The 19,793-nt window shown below is 39.3% G+C and overlaps 1 protein-coding gene across 2 annotated transcripts in view; it reads right to left on the bottom strand.

Moving 5' to 3' along the window:
- FGF14 (fibroblast growth factor 14) overlaps positions 1-19,793 on the bottom strand; it is a 640,089-nt gene that overhangs the window by 102,529 nt on the left and 517,767 nt on the right. For both annotated transcript variants that reach the window (XM_010831481.1, XM_010831482.1), the window contains exons 2-3: positions 13,549-13,659; positions 6,110-6,213 (exon numbers count right to left, since the gene is read on the bottom strand). In XM_010831481.1, the coding sequence (XP_010829783.1) occupies positions 6,110-6,213; positions 13,549-13,659 (215 nt within the window). The remainder of the gene's footprint in view (positions 1-6,109; positions 6,214-13,548; positions 13,660-19,793) is intronic.

The following is a 19,793-nucleotide window of genomic DNA, read 5'->3' as shown; positions in this document are numbered from 1 at the left end:
GACAGCTGCATATCTGAGGTTACTGATATTTCTCCCGGCAATCTTGATTCCAGCTTGTGCTTCTTCCAGCCCAGCGTTTCTCATGATGTACTCTGCATATAAGTTAAAGAAGCAGGGTGACAATATACAGCCTTGACGTACTCCTTTTCCTATTTGGGACCAGTCTGTTGTTCCATGTCCAGTTCTAACTATTGCTTCCTGACCTGCATATAGGTGTTTGAAGAGGCAGGTCAGGTGCTCTGGTATTCCTATCTCTTTCAGAATTTTCCACAGTTTATTGTGATCCACACAGTCAAAGGCTTTGGCATAGTCAATAAAGCAGAAGTGGCTCCACCCTTTCCAGTCCCTTAGTTCCCGAGTTGCCAACACCAATGTCTCTTGGCCCAGAAACAAAGCTAACATGTGTCTGGAAACTAAGTTACTGTGTGTGGCGTGTCTTCCTTTATCCAGTCAAGGAGCTGTTGTCACTGTGGCCACACCGATTACAGGCTTCATGTCATCCACTGCCTGGTACATAAAGTAAAACAGGAAGTGGGAGGCATGGGTGGGCAGCCCACCAGCAGTCAGGTAAACAGCAAGCAGTTTCCCGAGGATGGGTGTCCGGAGACGTCATTCAGAGACAAGACGGGTATCTTCTGACACACAAGAACTCACACAAGAGTTCATGGGCACAGGGAAGAACTCACACAAGACTCCATGGGCACAGAAATACAGGGGAGGGATCGTGTATGCCTGTGGACGAGAAACTTCCAGGCAAGAAGAGAAAGCGCTGGAGGAAGTTAGATACCGCACTGCAACATAACAAAGGGGCTCCATCTTTATGCCCAAACCTGAGCCATGAACAGAGGGCCAAACGTCAAGAAGGAAAGAACACTGTTCCATCTGGTTTTGCTAGAGCTGTGGACTGGGCGGAAAGATGTAGCGCTGATGGTAGGAGGTGGCCGGGAGGTCCGAGACTTGCCTGTCTGGGTGTTCTTATTAAGTGGAGGATAGACAACCACACAAATAAAGAAGAGCAAGTGAGAGACGCCCACCAGCACAGAGCAGGACAGTGGGGCCCCCTTTGTAGAGAGGGTCATGAAACTGTTTCTGAAAGAGACAACTATAGTATCAGAAAAACCATCTCAGACCAACTAGATAAGACTTTGAGGTCCCTGAAAATACTTTTCTTCAGAATACATAGCATTTAGCTTTCCTCCTCCTTAATTATAGACTACTTCACTACCCCGCTGCCCCATGCCAGCACACACAATCAGCGTGCATGTATACTTTCAGCGTCCAGATACCCCAGGGCTTGAGCGAAGAAGCGTGCAGCTCTGCTTCAGATTTCTACAAAGTTCAACTTAGCGGCAGATGAAGTTAGGAAAATCAAATATTTTATTCCACCCAGTGTTAATTTCTGGGCCTGGGTCGTCTGCCTACCAATTTTCACCAAATCTACTCTCACCATTTTGGTCTAAAGCTACCATCAACGCCCCCATCAGCTGTGGAAACAATGCTTGTTGCGTGGAGGTTGGTCATTGGGCTACCAGCTTTAGAATCACCCACCAGTGAAGGAGGGATTCTTATTAAACTGTGGATTCCTGGGCCTCCCCTCAGACATATTGGATTGAAATATCTAGAGGTTCACCCACGGAATCTTTATTTTTCCCATTTGTCCATGTGACTCTTACGAGTCCTGATATTTACAATGCTTTTTCTTGATTTGTTTTTAAAATCTACATGGAAAGGAATTGTCTTCCTCTCCACTTGCATCTCTTGGTTAAGAGACTCAGATGAAATACAGATTTCAGGAGAACACCAGGGCTCACTGTTTCTCTAGATGCCTGCATTGGGGTAACAGAAACATTTACAGCCGCACTTTGGGGTGGGGACATATATTCACATAAATGTCAGCCTGTGATAAGACAATGAAAATGAATCTTTATACACTTTATGTACATTTTTTTTACCTCATCATTGAGAAGTCAACCAGATTGAAACTAGAATTTTAACACCCCAAATTATTAAAGCATCCAAGGAACATGTTTTCCTGACTTAGATCCAAGATCCTGGGTTTTATCCATTTTATCATCAGTCTCCTTTCTCTCCTTCCCCCACAACCCCTCACTTTCTTATATCAGAAACACCCTTTGGCTTCCACTATTCTCTATTTCTGCCCAGCTGATGAATGTTATTTTTCTTTCATCCCAAGTTTTCTTGAGTGTTTGGAATTTACATTCAAACCTTAACTTTCTATGGAGGATTAACTTAGTTTTTCAAAGTTGTAGGTTGTTTGGAAGGGAGAAAACAAGCAAACAAACAAAGGAACAAAAAGAAACCCACCCTTGACTGTTCCTCACAGCACTATAAATAGTCTGGAGTTGGTCAACATGCATTTTGTTCCCTAAACATTATTTTAAACTAATTCTTTTAAAAAATATTTCCTTGTCAGTTTCTGTTCTGTGACCTTACAGCCTGTGTTCTACCTTCAAGCAAACTGCATCTGACATCAAATCTCTTAGGAGGCCTCTTCAAGTAACATATTAGAATCGTTATGACCACAAAAGAAATGACTATTGTCATGTTGATGAAAAGATTCCACAGGGAGCAAGTGCCTTCAGCATCGGAAATGTGATTGTTTACATCTCAGTCAAGATTCCTTCTTTCATCCCCCTGAGGTGAAATTATCTGACAAATTAAATATCTTTATTTGGATGGCAAGGGATTATGAGAGTTTCAAGTCAGATTCCAAGAGTGACTTTCAGTTAATGGAACTCACTTTGAGAGATCTCAGTATTTTATTGCCTACATTCCAAATCTATAGATTCTCAGTAAAACTGATCTCATGTCAGACACTAGTCTAATTTGATCTTTTAAAAGTGAGCACAAAACAGACTCCTTCATTTCTCAGACTTCAATCTTTATATCAAATTTTTTCTTTAAATCATAGCCTGGGTGGAGTTTTCCTTTTAAAAAAGTTACTCAGCTTAGTTCAAAACTTCTTGGTTAGGTTAACCCACGTTAGCTTTAAAGTTTAAGCTCAAACGTTACATGGAATACATTTTAAGAATATGAAACACCCAGTATATAGTAGCGATATGTACTTCCCAGGGGATGTTAATATCAGTATACACTTGCAGGTGGTTCAGTGGTGAAGAATCCGCCTGCCAATGCTAGAGAAGCACGAGATTCTGGTTCAGTCCCTGGGTCCTGAAGATCCCCTGGAGGAGGAAATGGCTAGCCACTCCAGTATTCTTGCCTGGAAAGTCCCACTGACAGAGGAGCCTGGCAGGCTACAGTCCACGGGGTCGCAAAGAGCCAGACACGACTGAATGAGCACGCACACATGTGATATCCAACCTTCCCCCCGACAAACATTTTCTGATTTTCTTTTACTTGAGATTCCCCAAAAGAAACAGATTATGTTTCAAATGATACTTCTTAATGTTTGAAATTAACAATTCCCTAGGTAACAACTCCCTAAAGGTTTGTATGACATCATCTTGTGTATATAACTTCTCGCTAGAATAGGTGCCAGACCATATTATGAAAAATGTCTGGTGCATGAAAGCCCTATGGTGCGACAATTAAAAGTGATCTGATGAGTCTGACTAATAAGGCTCAAATCCTATCTTCTCTTTTTACTGGTGACTGACGACTCTTTAGGCTCTCTGTGTATCCCTAAGATAATTTTAATGGTATTTGCTTAATTGGCTGGGAGGATTAAATGAGCTAAGACTGCAACGCACTTAGAACAGTACTAGGGAGAGTGCACTAGGTAAATATTAACCATTGTTATCATTATATATTATAGTAACTGTGATGTTATCTTGTGCTAGATTCTCATTTTACTAGGTTCTCAAAAACTAATTACGGAATAAAGGACTGAATGTGGGGAAACATTCCTTTCTCCTGAAGTATTGAAGTTCAAATTCCATTACCTTGAAATAAACAGAGCACTTTCACTAGATAATATTAGTCAAAACTGGAAATCACACTTAATTTGAGTCTAAATCCTTTTTCTATAAGATGCTGAGGATTCTAAGGGCCTGGTCTGGGCAGGCGTAAGCTGGGTGAATAGAGTGCTCCTTCCTACGTCCTGCGTTCAGAGCAGAGAGTCAAATATGAGAAGAAGAGAAAACCCAAGTCCTGCAAATCAGAAACTCAACGACCTCAACTGGAAGGCCCCAAACCAAATAACTGGAGAAACTGGGAGGTGACGGCAGAAAACAGCAGGTCAGATGAAAAGCCTGACGTTCTTCCTGGGACAAATCCTGGTGCGTGCTGCTCCCCCAAGATGTGCTTCTTGGGTAGAAGGACCTTACTCAAGGTGTTGAGGACTGAACCAGGCAGCTGGCTCTGTCCTCATTCTATTCTTGTCCCACCACTTACACTGCACCGAACATAACCAGGACTTGGATTTTAAGCTAAGACCCAGACGCACTCTGATATTCTCTACCTTTAAAAAAAAATGCCATCCAGGTGCAACCCCATCACAAGAAAACAGCATCTCAGAAGCAAAAGAGATGAAACAAACATTTACACTTCCCCTGACATCAATGCCTACGCTAGAGCAGGAAGACATGATAAAATCATCCGTAGAATCAGAACTAGAGGCGATGGCAGAAACTGCATCTGATCACTTTTAGGCATCTCAGAGATGACTGGGGGAGACGAAGAAACAAAAATAAGAGCACATACGTCAAATCAATGAAACTGACTTCATTTGAGATAAGGCATCTCTAGGAAATGATCTTTATCTGAGTAGAGCTTTTCTAAAGGGGAGATAGGGAATTCCAGCTTCCTCTGGCTCCCAATATGTTGAATATTCATCTTGGGCAACCGAATGCAATTTGCATAATACGGGGCCCAGGTCTGCAGCAAGAATGGCCTTCAGGGAATGAGAAAGAAGTTTTCAGAAAGACTAGAGCATGTCTCAGCTCAACAGGAAGGGAATCCACGGCTCACATTTTATTTTCCTTGACAGGATTTTCCCAGATTTTGCTGAAGAAAATGTATCACATTTCATAGGAGTCCCCAGAGAACCCTTCTGCTCTGCTTAAGTTTTAGTGGTGTGTGTGTGTGTGTGTGTGTGTAAAATGTATGTATGTATACATTTTTTCTGACAATATTTAACAACAGAGTTTTAAAGAATTCATAGGAAGATGACAGGAAAACCCAAATAAGAGAATCTCCTCTGAGGCTCCATGACTTTAATCTGTCAGTTTTTGCTCAAGGGATAATGGAAAGAAGTATTTCCATCTTAAGTCTCTATTGCTTGGACCTCTGGCAGATGCGAATTCTAACTGCATTATAATATATATACACAGCACATCTGAATGCAAATCACTTGTAAACAGTAAATATTGCAGAAGAGAATGGAAAGGTGCTCAGATGGTAATACACATTAATACCAAACCAAGATTTGCTTACATTTAAATGCGATATACATTTTGATATTAGAAATATTTTCCCAGTAAAACACTTAACTCAATCTCAATTCTTGTTTTTTAAAAGAACTACTCTCTCCTAAATTTTCTCTTCTAGAATTACATTTACTCTGTTTCTTTTTGCAAAATAATCTTTTATAAGAAACTCCCTAAGAAAAGTACATTTCTAAATAATAATAGAAAAGGATTACATTAATATCAATCCTTTCTAATAGCAATTAGGTAATAAAATTTCATTTGGGTTTGAAAGTGGACAGATATTACTGCATTTTTCTTAGCCTATAAAGTATCAGCCTATTGTGTTCTTTGCCTTACATTTAAAAAGAAGGAAAGAAAACAATCTGCTTATATAACATCAACCACTTAACAGAAAACTTAAAATTTGGAATATTTGAATAAAGTGGATAAGATCTCTTAAAAAAAAGTCAATCCCTTCAAAATTTCTCAATTTTCGATGAACTGGGACATATAAAAATATGCAGACACACAACTTTAAGAGGTAATGTTCCTCTTCTGCTTGCTACACTGATACATTACCAAACATTGCTGAATCATGAATTAACAGCTCCTAGGCATTGTCATAAAGGTCAGACACTAAAGCCAAACTGAAAGCATTCTCCTTTTTGTGGTGGCTGCATCGCTGTGTTGATGGCCAATACCTTGGATGTGTTACTTACTGATGGGTAGAGGTAACCTTCTCCATTCATGGCGACGTACAACCCCGTCTTCACTCCCTGGATTGCAACGACGCGCAGTCCCACTGGTATGAGGTTGAACAGTGCTGCGAAGAGAAAGACGGTCTGTCACCAACGGGCAGGGGAAGCAGAGCACCTCCCCCCATCACTTTTCTGTTTCATTTATTCTATTTGAGAGATATTATGTCTGTTATAACCTTCCGAGAGGCTCCCAATTCATTACCTTCTATCTCTCTATTTAAGAAGTTTCTGTTATGAGTAAAGACAGCACTTGAGCTCTGATTTGTAGATCTTAGCAGGCTCCCTATAGCATTCTGAAGAATGGTCGGATAATAAACAGAATCAGGCCTGTAATCACGACTCCAGCATCACAGTCTCCGATACCATTTGATACCAGAAAAAATCAGCTAGGAAGACTCTCAAAGAGCAGAGTTTTATTTTAAAGATTTTTGTTTTTTTTTTAATGTGGACCGTTTTTATAGTCTTTATTGAATTTGTTACAATATGGTTTCTGTTTTATGTTTTGGTTTTTCGCTCACAAGGCGTGTGCGATCTTAGCTTCCTGACCAACCAGCAATCACATCCGTACTCCCTGAATTGGAAAGTCTTAACCACTGGACCACCAGGGAGTCACCCTAAAAGAGGAGAATTTTAAAAGCCCAAATTGAGTGTTTATCTGGTCTTTTAGGTGGAAGGTTTGCTTCATTACTGCAATGTTGTACAGGCAAGAAGTTAAAAAAGTAATTCCAAAGCTAAATTACTCTTGCAGAACCAACATGACATGCCAGCAGAGCCCAGAAAAGATGTGCACCTGCCCACGTGCTAAATTTAGAAAGAACTAATCACACCGAACGGCGTACGAATTTCAGAGAGGGAATCTTCTTCATTAATATTTCATAAAATTATGAGTGAACACAAAAACAAAGAGGGAAGAGTGTTCAATTTTACCCCCTGAAGAGATAAGAATGTTTCCATGTTCTATTTCTTCCTTTATTGACCAAAAATGTATTCGTATGTAAGTTTCACATTGCAGATAGCAATGTTATCATGATTTTTTTTTAAAGTCCTAATTAACATCCTTAATAATGCATTTCCTTGCCAGGGTTATATATGACTGTGTAGTGAGCATTTCAGCATCATTCCTATTTTTCCCCTTTGGCCACATGGCATGTAGGATCTCAGTTCCCAGATCAGGGATTGAACCCTCACCCCTTGCAATTAAGTGCAAGAGTCTTAACCACTGAATCTCCTAGGAACTGTCTAATATCATTCTTGGTGATGACTGCTTGAAGATTTTATTATAGACACATTTATAAGATTATCGTTAATTATGAGAGGTTATCTGCTCCTATTTGCATTCTTAATTCAAGTCTAGAATTAAGAGAACCATCCCAGAAGAGGCAATGAAAGCACTAAAATGTTGAAGTAAATGTACAAGGAAAATATCTTAGGTTTAGGCTCTTGCTTGTATTCCACGAAGAATAAATAATTTGAAAGATGTGGGCAATTTTGACTTAAATCTGTGGGTCTACTCAGTACATAATTTTAAATGGACTTTCTACATTGTGTTCTATTTAATTCCGAGGCACATGGTTTCTCTGATCGAGTTGGGGGAGATTACACCTTCTCTTCCGGTTACTATATGTTACTGATCTTGGGATCTCAAGATGTCTGTGCTACTCAGATGATGAAATGAGAATGGCTGGCCATGACCCTTGAGAATTATCCCTACAAGAACATTCAGGGGCATCAGGTTTTGTGGGTATTCACTTTCAGGATGCAAACTAGCATTGAACTGTCTTCTGTAGGATTCTAGGGGCTTATAATACCCTTATGGAGGAATGAGGCTTCTGTTTGCTTATTTCTATTATATTATTTAATGTTAAACATGAATGTGGAGTGATTGAATACTTGTGGCATGGCAACTTTCAGTATTTCTTCTTTTTTAATTTTTTGGCTGCGCTATGCAGCAGGTGAGATGTCAGTCACCCAACCAGGGATTGAACTCACACCCTCTGAATTGGAAGTGCAGACTCTTAACCACTGGATCACCAGGGATGTCTGCTCAGTATTCCTTCCTCGTGGAAGAAAGTCATTGGATATTTTTACTCTCTTCTATATCACCTGAACTGTCCCATCTTGCTAATATTTTGAAAGGATTGGCACCATAGGATAATTCCTGATTTATTTGCAAAAGTTTTTAGGGAAAACCACAATTGTGCATCTGCCCATGCAAACTTTTCTATCTGAACCTATTCAAATGTATTTATTCTAACCTTCATATATGTTGGAGAAGGAAATGGCAACCCACTCCAGTATTCGTGCTTGGAAAATCCCATGGACAGAGGAGCCTGGTAGACTACAGTCCATGGGGTTGCAAAGAGTTGGACATGACTGAGTGACTTCACTTTCACTTCACTTCACTTTCATATATGTCTGGTGGTGTTGTGTGTGTGCTCAGTCATGTCCGACTCTTTGCAACCCCATGGTTTGATCCCTGGGTCAAACCTGGGTCACCCACATTGCAGGTGGATTCTTTACCAGCTGAGCCACAAGGGAAGCCCTGCACTGTATTTAAAAATATACATACATATATATATATATATATATATATACTTTTCCCCTCCACAGGGTTTTGACTGAGACCTGAATTATAATAGTTATTATCATTTATAGGAAGAAAACAGAAAGTGAATCCATAGAACCACTGTAATGCGGAAGCCCACTCAGAGCTGACCATGACGGATCCATGGTGCTTGTCATAACAACAGATACTCACAGTAATTGAAACATTATTATGGGTTTTCAGCCTTTTTATGTCTAACACAATTATAAAGCAATCCCACAAGGCCTGGGGGATGTTCATGCTACTTTGTCCATTCTGTGGAACACTCCAGTCTCCATATGATAGTGAATTTCATTCAACCCTGGCTGCACTTTAAAACTAGCTGTATTCATAAGACAGGATGAAAGAAAGTGAAAACTGAAAGTAAACTCGGTCAGTCGTGTCCGACTCTTTGCAACCCCATGGACTATAGGCTCCTCTGTCCCTGGGATTTTCCAGGCAAGAGTACCGGAGTGGGTTGCCATTTCCTTCTCCAGGGCATCTTCCCGACCCAGGGATCAAACCTGGGTCTCCAGCATTGCAGGCAGACGCTTTACTGTCTGAGCCACCAGAGAAGCCTTATAAGACAGGATGGCTATGCCCAACTCCAGAGCAATGAAATTAAATCAGAACCTCTGGGAGTGGGTTTAGGGCATCAGGAACTTTTCTTTCTTTCTTTCTTTTTTTTTTTTTAAAAAAAAAAAGCTCCTCAAACGATCCTAGCCTACAGACAAGGTGAGAACCACCTTCTTGAGGCCTGTTGAATAGTGGGCATTGTGAGGGAACAGCTGGTTTTATACATCAGGTTACCAGGTTGGGAATCTCTCAGGTAAGAGGGATTGGTTTGGATGGGGCTTTAATCTAGCAATAAAGACTGACACATGAATATTTCTATAGCCCTCTTCTGCTTTCAGTATCTCGTAGTGGGAACAGTGACCTTTAAGAGCACAGGAAAATCCCAAGCTTTTGGCCACTTGCCAAAAGTAAACTGAAGAAAAAAATCATTCTGTAATCAAATGCCATAGTCATGGTAATGCTTATCTCTGGTGCATAGAAGGGAAGCTCTAAGAATTTCAGAGCAACACACTCTGTAAAATGAGTGTGATGATAAAGTACCCTAGGATTTCACTTCTGTTTGTGAAAGATGTTTCCAGGGCACTGGAAGCCTGGGTAAGCAGGTGAGTTGCTTCAGAATCTCTCAGTTAGGGCCAATTATCCACCCTTCCCCATTTTCTTGCCCAAAAAGCTGTAGATCTCACCCGGTGATCTGGGGAGGGCACTAGCGTCAGGGCGATAGGTTTGCCTGCCACCCTTTCTCCCTTTGAAGGTGTTTAAATTTTTTGACAAAGAAAGCTTAGCAGGGTGGTTCTGACTTTGCCTAGTTCTGTGCTATGCTGTCACATCCAACTCTTTGCGACCCTATGGACCGTAGCCCGCAAGGTTCCTCGGTCCATGGGATTCTCCAGGCAAGAATACTGGAGCGGTTGCCATGCCCTCCTCCAGTCCTGACCCAGGGATCGAACCCAGGTCTCCTGCACTGTAGGTGGATTCTTTACCAGCTGAGACACCAGGGAAGCCCTTACCTAGTTCTAAGTAATCTCGTATTTACTAGTGGGCTAGCAATGAGCTCCAGTCATGCAGGTTCAAGCCTCAGTTCTCTCATTTGGTGACTTTCGGGGTGCCATCAGGGTGACTTTTAGGTTATTCCTCTTTATTTTTCCTACCAATGGGTGACTAATCTTTGTTTTGTATTCAGAGAAATAGCAAAAAATTGGAATGTTTGTGAATAATTACATTACACTCTCAAGCAAAATGGAGAAGGAAATGGCAACCCACTCCAGTATTCTCGCCTGGAGAATCCCATGGACAGGAGCCTGGTGAGCTACAGTCTTTGGGGTTACAAGAGTCTGACATGATTGAAGTGACTTAGCTTAAGCAAAGAGGGCAGTGCTCCACTGAGGACTTGTCTGTCTGTCAGCATCTCTGACGCTCTCACCTTCATTTCTAAAGATCACTTTTCAGGGCTAATGATTTTCCCAGAACATATGAGACTACTGTGATGAACCAGAGAAAAGAAGATGCGTTAAAATTCATCCTATAAGCTTGTGTTTTTCAGTTAAGATGGTGATAGTATGAAAAAGTTGAGTTAATTAGTAATTCCCATTGCTTTTACAAAGCTGCTATAATCCTGCAATGTTTTATAAATTTTGCAGTCATGCAGTTTTCATAACCTTTTGAGGAGGGAACATCTATCTCTACCTGTTTTATTCTGTTCTGCCTTGTCTTTGCAAATGTTAAAACAGTAAGAAACTAACCTAACTGACTTAAAGGGCACAGAAAACACAGCGGTTAACTTGTAAGAAAAGAAGCTGTGGGCTAGATCTTTGCAGAGGAATGGAAGCCCTTGCAGCCTGGTCACTATGATTTGGTTCTGATTTGCTTGTCCACTGGGGTTCCCATTCCTGCCTGGTTCCCAGAACTGCTCCTCAGCAGCATTGAGGGGGATTAGAAAGGATTTCAAGAGCCACACAAAGATTCTCTTCCAGGGGAAAAGCCTCATACATTTACTGAACAGAAGGCCCAGTATTTTTTAGTATCTCAGCTTCCCGGTCCAGTGTTTAATACTATGCAGATAACCAGATATAATCATGTGTGTGTGTAATTTCTACATCTGCACTTTCATAATTTAGAAAATATTGTGCTGCTTATTCAATTGTGATGTAATACACTGTAAAAAAAAAAACAACACAGTGTCTACTGATACTTCTTAACTTGATATTGATTCCATCATGAAAAAACCAACTTGTTTGATGCTACAAAAACAAAAGGAGAGGTAGGGAAAAAACTCATAAAACATTTGCTTGAAAGAAGCTATTTTTTCAAGAAGTCCAGCTAAGCAGCATTTTCGTATAGCTATAATTTTTTTTTCTTTCTTTGAAATTGCTTGTCTGATGGATGACATCAGCCTCTAGTCTGATAAATCAGTGTCATAGGTCTTATCGTGATCAGACTTACAGAAAACGTGCTTTCATGCTCTACTAGACTCTGGCCAAAGAAAATTAGAGACACTGAAGACATGAGAACTTAGGAATCTAAAGTCCATGACCCTCACGACTCTAACATACAAAAAAAAGAGAATGCCTTTTGTCAAAGAGTGGGTGAGGAGTTTAAAGTAGGGAAAGGAAAATTAGCAGATGTATATATTCATACATATATGTAATATATATTAACATGAATCAAAAGAAACTAACATCTTCTGTAGGTCAGAGATGGTTAAGTGCTGACGATTTTAAGAGTTCAACCTAATATCAAAATCCCAACAGGTAAACAATGTTTGATGCCAACCTTATGAATAAAAACGTCTTCTATTTCTTCCCTTTGCCTGAATTACTTTACTTTCTCTTTTTCTAAATCAAGAGGAAATAAAGCAAACAAAAATCAATGAACAAATATGACAGGGAAAAGTCTAAAGTACAAAAGGATGACATAATAGAAACAAGGAGATGAAAAGATTAAAAACTGAATAGGAGGAAAATATAGATAAAGAAAATATTTGAAGTTGAAAGAAAAATTTTTAAATGAAGTAATGTCCAAAGTCTAAAATACAAACACAATGTTTGGGAAAATAATGATATTTCACTTAGCAACACCAAATGCAAAAATAGCCTACTTTATATTATTAGCTTCTCTCAGAATCAGTGTATCTGAACAGTTGATGACTAGACTTTAAAACAGGAACTGTCTATAATTTGGTTATATGTATTCAAAGCCTCCTTCTTCCCATGGAATAAAGTTCTGTATGTGAAGGATAAATGCTAAATCGATGAAAAGATTCATATCCACTAGTAAAATGTGATAAAATATTTCCAATAAAATTGATTTTTGCTTTTCACTCATTCTCCTGAGCAATGAAAAGTGTCTACTTTTGAACTGATGTGCTAAATTAAAGGGAATCAGAGGCCAGGATGCACAGAAAATAGGAAACAAAAACAGAGAAAATTGAAGAGAAGGAGTGCCAGAATAAAAATACAAAGAAAAGTTATATGTAAAGAAATCGTAAAATGAAGACAGATATGAAAACAATGGAAGGTAGGTGGCTTTTTTAATTTAAAAAAACAGCACAGATCCAATTTTATAAATAAATAATTCATACAATGTGTTAAAAAGTACACAGCCTTCATGTTCCCTCTATAAAGAAAAATATTATCTTGTTGAACACAAAGAATTTGAAAAATAACACTTCCATTATTTGAAACAACTAATCCTTATTGTTCTTGAAAACACAAGAACTAATCCTTATTGTTCTTAATGATAACACAGTTATCATTAAGAAGCTACACACATGTACACCCGTGGCTGATTCATGTGAATGTATGGCAAAAACCACTACAATATTGTAAAGTAATTAGCCTCCATTTAAAATAAATAAGTTAATTTACAAAAAAAAAAAAAAGAAGCTACAGGTCTCACAAAAATAAAACTTCCAAAGTAAATAGGTAATCAACTTTCATCTGAATGCATTAGTGCAATTACTTTGATGATAATGAGATTCAAGTAACAATAACACTGGATATGACAACTGCTTGGGGAAAAAACTGAAAAGATGAATAATTCTCTTAAAATGACAGGTGTCTTTAGTGGCTCTGTGAATATTTCTATCCAGGTGGTCCAAAGAGAATTGTCAATGGCATTCTAGGGTATAACATTTGTAAAAATGAACGCACGTAACCCAATATTTGCAACTGTACTTGGAAAGTCACATAGGCAGCAGCGTGTCCACCGATTGTGTGAGCCGGTGGCCTGGGGGGTCACTTACTAGAATTAGTGCTGTCCTCCTTGGTCCCGTCGAGAGCTCCATCGGGGTGCATTTGCAAGTAGTAGCCTTGCCTGCAATATAACCTGGTCACTATACCCTTGAGCTGGGGATCTGAAAGGCAAACACAGAGGTCATAAGCCTCACAACGCGTCACAGTGGAGTTTCTTTTTTCTTCCCTGCTTCTTTTCTTTCTTTCTCAGAAGTAAGAGGGTATTTTATAGAAACATTTTATAGAAGCACCTTTTATTTTATGTTTCCCAGAAATGTCTCTGCATTTCTCAAACTTGGAAGATGCTGATCACAGGAGGTGAAGAAAAATGCCATCGTAAACTTATTTTTCGTAAAGTCGTAAAGCCAGAAACTTTAGATAACAGGTCATTAAAAAAAACTGACATGTATGTATTTAAATAATTAGTTAAAATGATTAAACTACTTAATCTATTTAGCTATTAGCTAAGTCCTAAACTAACTAGCTTAATAGTTTAAACTAATATCATTCAGGATGGTGGGACAAGAATTTTGCAAACTCCTGGCTTTAAGAAACCATATCAAAGCCTTTTTAATAGAATTTTTTTTTTTCACTTAACTTGACAAGTAATCCCCAAATGTGAAAAACTTCTATTTAAAAAAAAAAAAAAAAAGCCATACTAACATTTGGTACACATTCTCAGAAAAAGCCCTGATATGGAGCGTGTTTCCTTGCTGCTTAAACAGTCACCCTAACTTGCACAGAAGTATTGTGTACTTAGAGGTGATCCACAGTAAAATGTGAAAACCAACTTCTGAACTCAGGGCGAGACACAGTAACAAACCTAAGCTCTCTGGCCATCAGTCAGTCAGTTCAGTCGCTCAGTTGTATCTGACTCTTTGCAACCCAGTGGACTGCAGCACGCCAGGCTTCCCTGTCTGTCACCAACTCCCAGAGTTTACTCAAACTCATGTCCATCAAGTCAATGATGGCATCCAACCACCTCATTCTCTGTCATCCCCTTCTCCTCCTGCCTTCAATCTTTCCCAGCATCAGGGTCTTTTCCAGTGAGTCAGTTCTTTGCATCAGGTGGCCAAAGTATTAGAGTTATACTGCATTCAGTATTGCATTCAGCTTCAGCTGAATCTCCAATAATCTCTGGCCATAATCCAGACCAATTAGATGAATTAGACAGATAATCCTATATAATTTATATAACCACAAGGGATAGTAAAATTATACACTATGGATTTTTATTCTTGTCTCAAATGGCTTAAGCTCAAGGACAGTGGAAGTTTATTAAAACTAAAAGGAAAAATACACAGTAACAGACTTCTCATTAGATGATTCATAGAAGAGATGGCCGGTCTAGTGATCTGGTGCTTCACAAAGAGCCAACTGTACCTTCAAAAATAAATATTTGCATGTAGCTTTTCAAAGGTCACCACCATCTCATGACTCAATTTGATGGGAGACATCAGAATCCTCCCCATGGCAACTAGCATGTCTCCACAACCCCTGAATGAGACATGCAAATGTGATCATGCTGTCAAAACAGGCAGTTGTTACAGAATGATGAAACCGAGCATGTTGTAATTGATCAAAAAATGATGGATGGCAAACAGGTGAACACACACAAAAAAATGTGCAAAAACAAACCAAAAAAGCTGTTCAAAACAGAATATCCTCAGCCTTTTGTCTAGTTCTCAAGAAATTAAAAAGAATGACAGCATCTGTTTCTATGTACATCTGATGTATCTGATCATTTGAGAAATGCCCCCATGGCATAGATTTTCTTCAAAGATACTGTGATATTGAAGAATCTGGAAAATAATGCATGAAAACCACAGCATGGCAGCATTCATGTAATCAAGCATGTCAGAATACAGGTGTTCTTGGAGGAGTAGGATTTTAGAAAGAAACACCTAAGTGATTATTAAGTAGTAAAGACTCTGCCTGCAATGCAGGAGACCCGGGTTCCATCCCTGGGTTGGGAAGGTCCCCTGAAGAAGAGAATGGCAATCCACTCCAATATTCTTGCCTGGAGAATCCCATGGACATATCATGGGGTCACAAAGAGTCGGACATGACTGGGTGACTAACACTCACACTAAAAGTGACTATTACAATTGTGTCATGCATGCTCCTTGTGTGTGTGTGTTCAGTCGCTTCAGTTGTGTCTGACCCTATGGACTGTGGCTCACCAGAACGCTCTGTCTATGGGATTCTCCAGGCAGGGATACTTAAGTGGGTTGCCATGCCCTTTTCCAGGGTATCTTCCTGAGCCAGGGATCGAACCCTCGTCTCTTATGTCTACCTGCACTGGCAGGTGGGTTCTTTACCACTAGTGCCACATGGGAAGCCCCGTATGTTCCTTACTCTGTAGTATATAACTTAAAAAATCACATAATTCTAACATGTGCCTAAGTGAACCTTACTCTGCTCATCGCCCAATAAGTACTATGAGCCTTCAAGTAGTGAGGATTTTTCCTGGTTTTGCTGTATCATATTTATGCTTGTCCCTGGAAGTAGGTAGCCCAGAAAAAGAAGGCAACAAAAGTGAAAAGGTGAGATAGGGGTGGCAGTGCTTAGTTGCCATGAAAACATACAGAGCATTTCAGAGACAGAAAACTTTTTCTGCAAAAGCTTTATGTTCTGGATCACTTACTTTTAGTAATCCTATATTTTAGCTATGATAGCTTCTGGACTTGAATTAAGTATACCAGGCAAGAAAGTGAGAAGACAGGTGACCCTCACAAGTCCCTTCACACTTACAGAGAGGCCCCTTCTCCTTTGTTTCTTCTATTAAAAAGATAGCACAAGCACTGGAGAGAAAGTGAAGAAAAGCGAAGCCTTGTGCATGGTTGGTGGGGGTGTAAACGGGTGCGGTCACTGCGGGAAACAGCATGGAGTTTACTCACGCTGATGAGTGAAACTGACCAGCATGAAAACTGAGCCACAGGCTCCAGAGATCCCACTTACGGGTATGTATACAAAGGAAATGGAATCAGGATCTCAAAGAGCTATCTGCACCCCCGTGTTCACTGCAGCATCATTCGCCACAACCAAGACGTGGAAACGACCCGTGTCCATCAGCAGATGAATGGACACAGAAATGCGCGGTGTAGATGCACAGTGGAATATTATTCAGTCATAAGAAAGGAAACCCTGCTATTCATGATAACAGGACTGAACCTGGAGGACATTAGGCTAAGGAGCTAATTTCTAACCCCACCGCATGCCTGCCAAGAAATTACAAGTAAAAGACAAAATTGTATTTTTGAGTTCTTATTTAATTTCAAGAAAAGAAAACCAAACTGATTTCTATTTATCTGCTTTCACAGTATTTGTTTTTTCTTTTTCTTTTTCTTTTTAGAAACCATAGTAATATTGACTGTTCTTCTCAGGTGCCACAATTAACTCACTGAATTTTCACCACAGTTTACTTACAAAATGGGAAACCCATTTTGATAATGAGAAAGTAAAGACACAGCACAATGAGGTAATTCGACAAACAGCACATGACTAATAAGTGCAAAGCTGGATTGACGTGATCCTGCCCACTTAACCACTAAATTATGTAGCCTGTAAAAATTGAACAATCAGACTAAACTATCTTAAACAACTGAAAATGAAATGCAAACATCTATTCTTTAAAACTAGATTCTCAAAGGTTATTTTGGGCTGTGTCTAACCCTGCTAATCCTGCAGAGTTGGAGCTGAATCTATAATGTAAAGCCATAACATAAAGTTAGAGATGACCAAATTTCCTGAAAATCTCTTCTAAGATCTTTCCCACTTTGCCATTGACCACATTTCCAATAAATCTCCACGCATGAAATCCTCATCAAAATCATAAATATAAGACTAAGTTTAAACTTCCTACGGTATCATTTTCACTTTAATTCCTCCATCTCCATCAACTTCAGTCAAAGATCCACTCTGACTTGACCACTGATGTTAATTGTTAACCCCCTCAGATTAACACCATGTTTGCCTTTTATATTCCATCCAATGAGTTGCCCAGTTCCTATAGACACTGTCTTCAAAATCTCTCTCACTGTTTTCCCTTTCTCTGTTTTCACTGCCAGCAAGTGTTCAGCCCCTCAAGGCCTCTCCCAGGCCATGCAGAGTGCTGTTCTTGTCCATCAGATCAGGAAATAAGCAGCAACTCTCCAACACCCACCAAATGTCTCACTCTGCAGCAGCAGGGGCCCACCTACCTGCCTGACCTTGGTTTCTACTGTTCGCCTGCCATCTTCAGCATGTAGCCCAACCTGGGTCACTGGGTTGTTCTGACTCTTTGCAATCCCACAGACTACAGCACATGTGGGCTGCCTACAAACATCCCATGGTCTCCCACATTGATTCCGTTCCCGCAACCTTACTTGTCTCAAATACGCCCACTTGTGTAGAGATGTGAGATTCTGGACTGGGAGTTTCACGAGGAAAAGTGAAATGTACAGTATTGCTCACCATGGCATCTCCTGGGTCTAGATAAATGAGAGCCTTGCACTATTTCTTTTGTGAATGAATACTAACAAAGATGTAATTTTTCCAGTAAGTTCATATTGCAGGTAAGAGTGAAACCTGGAACAACATGAAAACCAAAATGGCAATCATAGTAAAGGCTTAAAAATGTCCACAATTTTTGACTAGGTAATTTGACTTTTTGGAATTCCAAGTTAAAAATAAGTCCTTAGTGTTTTACAGTTTTGTGTAATAACTTGTGTGTATAACTTGAGCATGGCTATGTAAAACTACTATTCATAGGAAAAATGAGAGACAATATGCCAAAATGTTAAATGTAACTGTACTTTGATGGTTATCAGAATATTTATTTTTCCATATTAATTATTTGTAAAAATGTCCAATCATGATGGCATGTTAACTTTATAATGTTAATGCAGAAACTATAGTAAATCTATGAATGCCTTTGGGAAAGAATGAGTTAAAATAGCATTTTGTACCTACTTGCAAAGAAGATCGCATATGTATATGTAAATCAACTGAACACCTATTACTGCTGTAGATTAACTGGTTGCCCCAAATTTTCAAGAATTCCACTTAGTATTTTCTCATCGTACATAATCACATGTTCATAAAAGCTTTACTGTGATACTCATTTATACAATTGTTCAATGTAGCCCTGTATAGCTTAAAGTCAGTCTTTCAAATAATTTAAACAAACCCTTTCTCCCTAAGCCTAGAGTGAAAATATGCAACCAAAAATCACAGCAAAAACAAACAAAACAACAATTTTACTGAGAAAATCACGACAACAGTATGTGCAGTCAGACAAAGGTAAGACCAACCTTCTAGATCTCTGTGCAAGAAGGCTCTAAGCCTTCATTTTCTTACTTTACTTCCAGTACAAGTCTCAGCTTCCATCTATAATAATACATGCTGAACCCATCTTGACTCTTTGAGAGAACAGTGAACAAAAAAAGAAACACAAAAATCCCACATAACTGCAGGAATGGACAGGATCCAGAATTTGCAAATATTTAAAGCAAACAGCATCCAAAGTGGGGCGGGGGTGGGGAGGTGCTTCTCCCCATGCAAGGTTTTGCAAGATCGCACCCTGCCATGGATGAAGAAGACCCAGTGGTAGAACTTACTGTTGTTATTACCTCCAAAAATGACAAGGAACTTAAGCATGGATTGACATTGATATCTTCAAAGTCACATGTCACATGCTACATTAGATCCTTGAAGTATGTGGGACACGTGGGCCATCCCATAATACTGACGGGCTGGCCCAGTGACCCTGCCTCTCAGCCACTGTTTCCAATGAATGCTTTGCATAGGTTGAAATTCACGTGTTCCTGGTTAAGTGGCTTATAAATTATATTATCTAGTAAATAAAATTAGGATAGTCGAGGGGAAAAAAAAAATCCCAGAGATAATATGGGTCAGAGGTGAAATTAAAAAATAAGAAAAACAAGCTAAAGCTTAACATCAAGAAAAAAAGGAAGATGATGTATATTCTATGTGGATTATGTGGCTAAAAGAAAGGATGAAAATAAGAAATCAAAACAATGATGATCTATTTAGATCTCACATGAGCTCAGCCAAAGGATTTTAAAGGTGTTTAGAAGACAATGTAAAATGCATCTACTATAATAAAAATGGAGTGTCATCCTAAATAAGTGTTATGACTTGAGACATAAAAGAGTGGAAGTATTGCTTGTATGAAATAAACTTATATTGAGGTGCCTGCTCACTTTTTTCATTAAACTAATGGGACAAGAAGATTTGATGATGAAGTACAAAA

The sequence above is a fragment of the Bison bison genome, unplaced genomic scaffold (genome assembly GCF_000754665.1).
Source record: "Bison bison bison isolate TAMUID 2011002044 unplaced genomic scaffold, Bison_UMD1.0 scf7180017864527, whole genome shotgun sequence".
Classification (NCBI taxonomy): Eukaryota; Metazoa; Chordata; class Mammalia; order Artiodactyla; family Bovidae; genus Bison; species Bison bison.
The sequence above is the reverse complement of the archived record's forward strand: the minus strand, read 5'-3'. Positions and strand labels throughout refer to the sequence as shown.